Genomic DNA, 10,380 nt, shown 5'->3' on the forward strand with positions numbered 1-10,380 from the left:
GGACAGAGCAGAGTTTAGGGCTGTTGTACATAGGGTCGCTATGAGTCGCAAGTGACTCGATGGCACATAACACCACCACCAATACATTGTAATTAGTAAGGGTGCTCTGGTGGCTTAAGTTAAATTGAGCCTGATTCCTAGTAAGTCCATGAATGACAGATTGATACTTTGATCCATGTGATCCACACACTCTCTGCCATAGTCAAGCTCACTACTGCAGTAACTGTGGGGCAACCATGGCCTTCAAACAGCCCACATTTCAAGCAGCCATCAAATGCTTAATCATTGCCCCTCCAAAACCCAGTTGTTGTTGTTTTTGTTTACAACTAATAAAAGGTGTAAAGCATATTCCTTCACTTATCTATCAGAAACACAAAGCAAAAATTCTAGTTTCTTTTTTTTAACATTTTAAAACAAGTATTTCTAATTCCTAATGAGTAAACTACAGAACTACAGCCTGTGTTCCCTTGTTTTCATATATCTGTTTAATACCCCATATTGTCTTTTTTTTAATGTAAATTTTTTTTATACTGATTTACTTACAAAGTTCGTATACATTGGTTTTTTTTTTTACACCAGATCTTTCTCATTTCCTTAACCCACCCCTCCCTCCACCCATCAAATTGTGCGACCGTATGATTACCATCCCCCTCCCATCCTCATCCCTGTGCTCCCATCCTCCTCCCCTTAGAGTCTCATACACATTTTACTAGTTATCTATTTCTGCAATAATAGTCTTATACGGCATGTATTCTTATGGGACTGAATTAGTTCACTCAGCATATTACTCTCCAGACCCTCCCAAGTTAGGTAGTAATTTACAAAATTATTGTTCTTTCGTGCTGCGTAGTATTCTAAGGTGTGAATGTACCATAATTTCTCAATCCATTTGATTGTGGTTGAACATCTGGGCTGTTTCCATGTTCTTGCGATGGTGAATAACACTGCTATGAACGTTGGTGTGCAAGTCTCTGTTTGTGCCTCAGTTCTCATTTTCTTGGGTATATTCCAAGCAGTGAAGTAGCTGTTGTTGTTGATTGTCTTTGAGTCAAGCATGACCCATAGCAACCCTATGAATAAAAGGCCTGAGGTCCCTCTACAACTATTGACATTTATCAAAGTTCATAGAGTTTCCAGAGTCATGTTGTTTAGGAAGTGGATGCCACTCCTGCTGGGTCATACGGAATTTCTATTTTCAGTTTTTCTAGGAAACACCAAGCTGTCTTCCAGAGTGACTGTACCATTTTACAATCCTACCAACAGCGTATACGAGTTCCTATCTCTCCACATTCTCTCCAACATTTAATACTTGCTGTCCTGTTAAACTTTGCTACTACTACTGGAGTGAGATGGTATCTCATTGTAGTTTTGATTTTTATCTTTCTTCTTGCCAGTGATTTTGAGCATTCCTTCATGTGTCTCTTGGCCATCTGAATTTCTTCCTCTGTGAAACTTAGGTTGTTTTTGACTCATGACAACCTCGTGTGGTGTTCATCAAACTGTATATCTTAACAGGAGGGAAGTCCTTCTTGAATGGAGCCACTACTGTTGATTGCCATCGAGTTGAGCTTGACTCATAGTGGCCCTATGAACAAAAGTCCGGAAGCCTTTCTATAACTATTGTCATTTATCAAAGTTCATAGAGTTTTCAGAGGTGTGTTGTTTAGGAAGTGGATGCCACTCCAAATGGCCAACAGTTGTGTTGGTAGCTAAGCATTTAACCTATAATGTCCCCAAGGCTTTTTACTGGGCCACCAGAACTCCTTATATCCTGAAAGACTAGGTTTTAAAGAAAACAAAAATTTTATTTAAAGAAAATTTGGGAACAACAATAGTATCCAGAAGCATTTTGGAATGGTACTGAGTCTTTCCTCCAACTGACAGTGCGTGATGATTGTTTTTGCCAATAATTAGGTCTTACAATATCAGCTCAAATGATATCTCCCGCGTCAAAACCACTACAAACCTTATTAATTTTTTTGTTGTGTTGTTGTTGTGTACTGTCTAGTCAGATCTTACTGGCATAGGAGAGTTCCCCTCCTTCTCCAGTGGAGCTTCTGGTGGATTCAAACCGCACGCCTTTGGGATTGCAGCACAGCTTCTTGCCACTAGGCCACCAGAGCTCCCTTCCCCCATTTTTATTGTTGTTGTTGGACACCTTATTAATTTTTGAGATTAATTTCAGATAATTTCTGAATCCTACAGCAATTAGGCCCAGATCATCTCTTTGAGAAGTATGTGACAGTGACTGAATAGCAGTTGTGATGCACTAAAAATCATACAATGATCCTTGACTAGATGTCTTGGTCCTCTAGAGGTAACTAGAAATTTGGGATGATGGACGAAATAATGCTATTTGCTACTTGTCTGGCTGAAGCACAGCTCAACTCCTGAAGTCAATGGCATTAGTCTGGAAAATGCATTCCATCTGCTATACCAGGCCAACTGTAATGCTAATAAATCAGAGAATTTCATAGAGGTAACATGTTGTATTAGAAAAGTCAGCAAACTGGAAAGTACATAAAACCTCAGCTTAGCTCTGCTAATAAATAACCATGAGCTGTGCAGTAAGCCACAAAAACTCACCGGTCCGTGGTTTCCTCATGCTGAAAATGAAGAATAAAGAGCAGCTTATCTTCAAACTACCGTCAAACCCAAAAAAAAGACACTGATGCTTATGGACTCTAAAATTAGTTCATGATATGGCAAAAAGAGTCTTTTAATTGACACCAAATAGATCCCAGGATGATAGCTGAGGAGAAAAGACATGATTTGGAGTTCTGAGCTCATGTCATGCCTGGCTTCGCTGTCGCCTTTCTCATCCCAAATAGGGCATTGTGAAGGTGAAAAACTCAGTGTGAATACTTGCAAGGAAACCATAAGGATAATGTACTTATATACTGAAGAATCCTAGGGATAAGAAGCTGTGCTGCAATCCCAAAGGCCATGGTTCGAAACCAGCTGTTCTACATAAGGAGGATGGGCAACCTCTTCCCACGGGACTTACTGACTCTAAAAACTCAGCAGATGGTCAGCCATGGGTCAGTTCTGACTCAAGGGCAAAACAACAGCTACAATTTACTAATATTACATTATTAATAGTTACACTGGGTCAAAAACTGCAGCCTTCAATATTTCTTGCATCTTAACATCAAGAAAACAAAGATCATCACCACCAGGTTAATGGGCTACATCATGATAGATGAGGAAAAGATTGAAGTTAACAATTTCATCTTGCTCAGATACATAATCAAAACCTTTGGCACCAGCAGTCAAGCAATCAAAAGACAAGTTGCACTGAGAAAATCTTCTGTCAGGGACCTCACCAGAGTTCTAAAGAGCAATGATCTCAGACTAGTGACTAAGGTGCACCTGACTCAGGCCAGGGTATTCGATACACGTGATATGCATCTAGAAACTGGACAATAATTAAGGATGACAAAAAAACAAATGATGTGGTTGAATTGTGGTGCTGAAGAAGAGTACTGAACATATACCATGACCTGCTGGAAAAACAAACAAGTCTGTCTTAGGGAGGATGAATCCAGGCTGCTCCTTGTAGACAAATATTTTGAAGCTCTGTCTCACATACTTTGGGCATGTTTCCAAAAGGGATCAGTCCTTGGAGAAGGACATCGTACCTGGAAGGGCAGAGGGTCAGCACAAGAGAGGAAGACCCTGGAGGAGATGAAGTGATGCGGTGACTGTGAAAGTGGGCTCAGATGTGTCAGAGACAGACAGTGAGCCTGGATCGGGGTAGGGCAAGTTTCAGAACTGTTGTACATAGTTACGAGTCACGGTCAACTTGACAGCACATAACAACAACAACAACAACATTTACACTGATACAGCACGAACAAACTGAGCCTGATCTAGAAAATCTGGCCATGTGGTTACTGCAATATCACACCAGTATAAACTGCATAAAGCATTATCTTACATAACAAAAAGTTTAGGTTCGTGACAACTCAAATCCAGACTTATCTTCATAGAATCGTGCGTTGTTGTCAAGTGCTGTCAAGCCAACTACAATACATCCCAACTGCATGAACAACAGACTGAAACCCTGTCTTACTCTGCGCCATTCTCAGTCTTACTGTTCAAGCCCACGGCTGCAGGCACTATGTCTATCCTCTCACTGGGGTGCTTCCTATTTTTCTGGAAAGCTCAATTTTCCCCAAAATGACTTTTTTCCCCCCTCTTCAACTGTTCAAGGGCTGGTTCCTCCTGATAACACACTTAAAGTATGCGACACTAAGTTTCACGGTCCTTGCCTGATTGAACGTACTCTAGCACGAATCTGTTTGTTCTCTAAGTAATCCACAATATATTTAGTACATTTTGCCAGTGTCCCAGTACAAAGGCATCTGGTCTTATCAGATCTTCTTCAGCATGTATAGGAAGCAACTGAAAATAGCCTGGCTTGAGTGAGGCAAGCTTAGTGTTTAAACTGACATCGTGGTTCTCGAGCACTTCCAAGACATCCTAGATAGCAGAGTTGCACAATAATATAACACGACTATTGATCTCTTGAATCCTGCTCCCATGAGTATTGGTTGTGGATCCAAGTAAAATGAAATCCTTGACAACTTCAATTTTTCGTCCATTTATCACGATGCTAATTGGTTCAGTTTCAAGGATTTTTGTTTACTTCATTTTAAGATGTAATCTATATTGAGGACTACATAGTCTTTGATCTTCTTTAGTAAGTGATATAAGAATAATGGAATGGGATGGGTGCTGTTCCATTTTGTTTTAGGGAAAGTTAGCAAGAGTTGCAGCCAACTCAAAGACAATCCAAAACTCAAAGACCAAAAAAGGCATCTCATGATGTTGTTATGTGCTGTCAAGTTGACTATGATTCATAACTATGAACAATGGCTCTGTGAGTCATAGGACACAATAAACTATTTTGCTTACTTTCGTTACAGTGAACCCATAAGCTGCCATTGTCATGGCAAGAGCATTTATAAAATTGTCACTGACACGAGTAACCGAGTAAAGTCTGATGCCAGATCTTGAGAAGATCAAGGGGGAAGTAGACCCTAAAAGAAGACTCGGCTCCAATTTCAGGTCATGATCCTAGGGGGTGGGGGGAGGGCTCTACTCACTTGAATCCTTGTGGTGTCACGATGCACTTGGAGTCATGTAGACACGGGTTCTGGTCCTGAGGACAGAAGTTCAGCTTCTCCTCACACAACTCACCTGTAACACGCAAATGCCGTCAGTTTACTGGGAAATGTTAACAGGTTTCCTGCCTCTAAACTATGCAATGAGTCAAAAAGGTTAGTGAAGATTATGCTTGGGGAGGGGGGGGAACCCCAGAAACGAAACCACAAAGCATTGAACCAGAAGATCCAATCCTGGTTCTGCTGCTAATAAGCCTTAACATTTTGGGAAGTTTAATCACAGCAATGTGGTCTGTGATTAATCTGAACCTTTTCAGACATGCTCTTAGAATGAAGAGGAAATTCGCATGCTTTTAATTCTGTTTGTTTTAATCCTGTTGTTTTATTGTATGCTGCACTTTAAGTATAGCATATACACAAAGCTTAAGCTCACAGTTAAGTAGTATTTATGAACTGAAAACATTTAGTGAACTATATAAAAAATACACCACTTTCTGAATATACATTTGCTGGAATTTGACAGGCTTCCTTCAGACCACTCCCCTTCACATTATTAGCTCCCTAAGCGTGCTCACTCTGTTGACAAGAACATAACATGGTTGTGGAGATTTTTATAAGGACATAAAGGGAATCATCCTGTATGTACCCTTCTTATTCTCTTCTTTTATGTTTGAGTGGGGGAAAAGTCTTCAAATTCTCATAATCTCTAGGGTTTTGTCAATCTAGAAACAAAATATTTCAGTATTATGAATCACTGAAACAACTTAACAGAAACTTCCGTAGTTTACTCCATAAAATAAGGTGCAAGAAGAATAAGTGAACTAGAAGAAGGGCAAACATTTTGTCCTGTGATCAAGTAGCCTATAAAGAATCCTTTTATCTGTACCTGAGAGCTAAAAGCATGAAATATGAGCTCTGGTGGTTCAGTGGGGAATCGCCTGGCTCCTAATGGAAAGAAAGTTGGTGCTTTGAATCTACCACCGACTCCTGAGGAGGAAGACGATATAGTCAGGTTTTGTAACGGTCCATAGCTTTGAGGGTCCTTTGAGGCATTTCTTACTTCAAATAAACTTGATAGCAGCTGAGAATGGTATAACACGATAGACTGCAGATATTCTATGTTGAGTTATGGCTATCACAGGTAATTTCTTCAGAGAGCAGTACTGTGGCTATATATTGACCATACCATGAACTGCCAAAAGAACGAACAGGTAGGTCTGTCCTGGACAGGGTGAAGCCAGGCTGCTCCTTGGAGGCAAGGATCTTGAAGGTCTGTCTCATATATGTTGGGCATGTTGCCAGGAAGCACCAGTCCTTTGGGAAGGACATCATGCTTGGAGGGTAGAGGGACAGCACAGAAGAGGAAGACCCTGGATGAGATGGTTTAACATAGTAACTGGGGTAATGAGGGTCAGTGTGTCAGAGGAAGTGAGATTGGCTTAGGATAGTGTAGAGTTCAGAGCTATTATACATAAGGTTGCTATGAGTTGGAGTCAATTTGATGGCACATATCAACAACATTAGGCAAAACAAAATTTCCATTAAAAACCAATTTTTTGTTCTTGCAAAAGCCTATGGTATATTCAATATTGTTGAACAACCACTCAAAGGCATTGAAAGAGGCATGTAAATGAACAGGTTCATCTGTTTAATTTTTCTACAGGCTAGTACTTTACGTTCAGATTGCATATGTCAATAGGATAAATAAATAATTGTAAACACAAATGCTTGGTGCTGCTGGAACACTTAGTTGCCAGCTTCTGCTAGTTCTCCTCTCTGAAACAAAAAAATTTCTCATTCTCAATACACGAAGATAGCAGAAAGGGGCCTGAGTTGACAGCTTATCTGTATTCCTATACCAACTTATACTAAACCAGCTTCCTTATTTTTTAAAAGGTAAGGATGATTAAAATTAATAATAATTAAAAGTGATTATAGAACAGCAATCTGAATAAACTAAAAAGAATTCTGGTGTTAATGAATTAAGGCCTTCTCAAGTATACTTGTCATAAGGGAGGGTGTCCAGTTGAATTCCTGACAGCATACTTTGGATACAGAGGGCCAATTACACTATTCTTCAAAGATTTGCATCTTGATCTTTTCCATGGCTCAAGAAAAGCCTGACTAAATGGTGTTACTGAACTTGAATTGGCACAAAAAGGGTGGGTTAAATAAACCATCTGATAAAATGAATGAGACTTAAACTCTTAAGAGAAAAGATCAAGTTACTTTGACTTACAGATTTCTACTTCTCTATGCCCACTGTCGGTAAAGTGATTTTTTTCTCAACTGTTAACCAGATGAGCTCTGGTGGCTTAGTTTTAAGGGACTGAATTGCCAGTGTAAAGGTATATGGTTCAAATGCACCATTTGTCCCATAAGAGAAAGATGGGCAGTCTCCTCCAGTGCAATCTAACTGCCTCTAAAAACCCACTGAAGGGTCAGCTATGGGTCAATTCCAACTTGACAGCACACAGTAGCAACAACAACTAACCAAGTGGTTGGTGGTTCAAATTCAGCACTGCAGGAGAAAGGCCACCTGGTGTGCTTTCACCAATGAAAGAATTTTTCTTCTACTTTTCAAAGAGAGGAGTGGCCTGAGGAGTGGGGGGCAGAGCTGGGCAGGGAGAAAAGTGCAACAATGAATGAATGAATGGAAATCCAAAATCTCTGTAAATGTTCATTAAAATTAATAAAATCAAATTTAAAAAAAAAAGATTACAGTCATAGAAACCCTGTGGAGCAGATGCACTTGGCAGCACATGGGGTATCCATGAGCTGGAATTGATCTGATAGATTGTTTTTCTGTTTCTTGGGTTTTTTCCCCCTGTTAGTCCTATTGCATGAAATAGCAAAGTTCTTCATACAGGTATTCCATAATTACTGAAAATCTGAATCGCAATATTTATTTGTATCTTTCAGCAAAAATACTTTTGAAATGCTTACAAAGGAGCCTCTGGTGCCATCAAGATCAACACAAAGGAGGGGAGAAAAGGCAGGTAACTGGCAGCAGATCTGTGTTCTGGAATCTCAGCCTGTTTTCATGGGAGCCCTATCGATCCCCAGGTACCCCACCAAAATTCCAGATGAAGACTGGCCAGCCCCATGGAACCCGCAGAAGACAGGTACAGGAACTGACATCATGCTCTTGGATGCTCTGAAGAGGCTCTTGGTAGCAGATTTTTCCAATGCAATATGTCTTATGATTTTTTGATTGCCAGAAACATGGGTGTTGATTAGGGATCAACCTGAAATAAAATCTCTTAATATCTTTAATCTTTTCCCATCTAACGTGATGATGTTCAGTGGTCAGGAAGGGTCAGCATTTATGTTTTATATCTGAGAAATGTTAGGATGACTGAAACGGAATGTTTTATCATGCCCAAATTTAAAAAAAAAATTCACTCCAGCTCTAACTTCAAAAATATATATCTTTCTAATGTGTTCATTATTTACGTAAAAGAAGAGGTTTTCTTTCCTTACACGTGCCTTGCAATCAATCAAGGTAAATGGTAACAGGCAGCAATGTGCAGACACAGATGATGAGAATATGGTACTCAGCTCAGATCAGGGTTATAGGATTATACTTGATAGAAAAAGCATTCCTGTTTTCTCTTGCTGGACCAGGGCGATGCTATTTATCACCTGCATTATTCAAGTCTGTAGCCCGAAACCAGAGGATATTAACACAGGTAGATGCCAGGTCTCCAATCTGAGCATTGAATATCCCTCAGTGCTTGTGATGGTTTTTACTGGCTTTTTAAATTGCTAATAGGCTGTTTTAACCCCTTCATTTTTCAAAATAGCTAAATTTTCAAGAGGATATTGCAGAACAATACGAAGGCTTCTTTACCCTCCCTCCGATTTCTTGAAATTTATCCCATCAACCGTTTAACCTCTAAAATAACCCCTAACTTAACTGAATCCAGTCCTAACTACAGAATGACAGGTGACTGATATTCCAGGGTTAGGATTTCATTCAGGTAAATCAAACTAGTTACTGGTGAGTCAATTCCACTTATTGTGACCTCCTGTATTTCAGAGTGGATCTGTGCTCCACGGGGTTTCCAATGTCATCTTTTCTGAGTTTAGTGTCAAGACTTTCCTTTAGTAACAGAGCATGTAACTCTTGATGGCTTCAGGGACTCCTTTACGTTAGAGAGTTATTGCTGTGGGACTTTGTGTTGGTCCAGTCTCATACAGACCCTATAGGACTCAACAGAATCTCTCCACAGGATTTCCTGTGATGCTCCAATAAGCTCACTGCTCTTCAGCAGGTGATGAATCACAGCAACCCTCCATCAGGTCTTTGAGGCTGTAAGTCTTTATGGAGGGAGCAGCTAGTGAATTAGAACTGTCTAGCTTTTGGCTGGTATTCCAACACACAAGGCACTATGCCACCAGGTGCATTAGTGTCTTAGAGTCAGCTCCCATTCACAACAATCCCATGCACAGCTTATTCAAACCAAGTGCTACCTTCTCAATTTCTGCCGTCCTGGTGTCCACTGCTGTAGTCGAAATGTCAACTTATCTCATGGAGGCTCTTCCGCTCCTTCTCTCTTCCTCCATCCTTTCAAGCACAATGTCTCCTCCTAAGGACTGGCCCCTCTTGATAGTGCGTGCAAAGTATGTGAGACATAGTCACCCCTCCTCTAAGGAGCACCCTGGTTGCCCTTGTAAAGCAGATTTCCTTGTGCATTTCTACAGTCAATACTCTTTGCTAACAGTGCAACTCAGAAGTGTTGATTCTTTTCCGGTCTTCTTTATTTTGCAATTCAACTTTTACAAAACTGTGACACAAAAGAAAATACTATAACTTGACTCAGGTGCAACTTAGTCTTTAAAGTCACTTCCTTAAATCTGACACGAGATTTGGTCAATACAACACACTTTTTGATTTCCTGATTGCTACTTCCATGGGTGTCAACTATAGAGCTGTTGTTGTTGTTGTTATGTGCCATCGAGTCGTCTGCGACTCATAGCGTCCCTATGCACAACAGCCCCAAACCCTACTCTATCCTGCGCCAACTGCACTGCCTCTGACACACCCATCCCAATTATCCCAGTCACTGAACCAATCCATCTCATAGAGGGTCTTCCCCGCTGGGCTGTCCCTCCACCCTCTCAAGCATGAGTACCTCTCCAAGGACCCATCCCTCCTGGCAACATGTCCAAACTATGTCAGACGAAACCCCAGAATCCTTGCCTCCAAGGAATAGCTTGGTTTAATCCTCTCCAAGATGAATCTGTT

General features: G+C 40.5%; 1 protein-coding gene across 1 annotated transcript in view; it reads right to left on the reverse strand.

The window, feature by feature from the left end:
- SLIT2 (slit homolog 2 (Drosophila)) overlaps nt 1-10,380 on the reverse strand; it is a 632,406-nt gene that overhangs the window by 71,507 nt on the left and 550,519 nt on the right. Inside the window, exon 30 of the mRNA XM_006884512.1 lies at nt 5,112-5,205. Coding sequence (XP_006884574.1) covers nt 5,112-5,205 — 94 coding nt within the window. The remainder of the gene's footprint in view (nt 1-5,111; nt 5,206-10,380) is intronic.

This window comes from Elephantulus edwardii, unplaced genomic scaffold (genome assembly GCF_000299155.1).
Source record: "Elephantulus edwardii isolate Elephantulus edwardi_28Jun2011 unplaced genomic scaffold, EleEdw1.0 scaffold00035, whole genome shotgun sequence".
Lineage (NCBI taxonomy): Eukaryota > Metazoa > Chordata > Mammalia > Macroscelidea > Macroscelididae > Elephantulus > Elephantulus edwardii.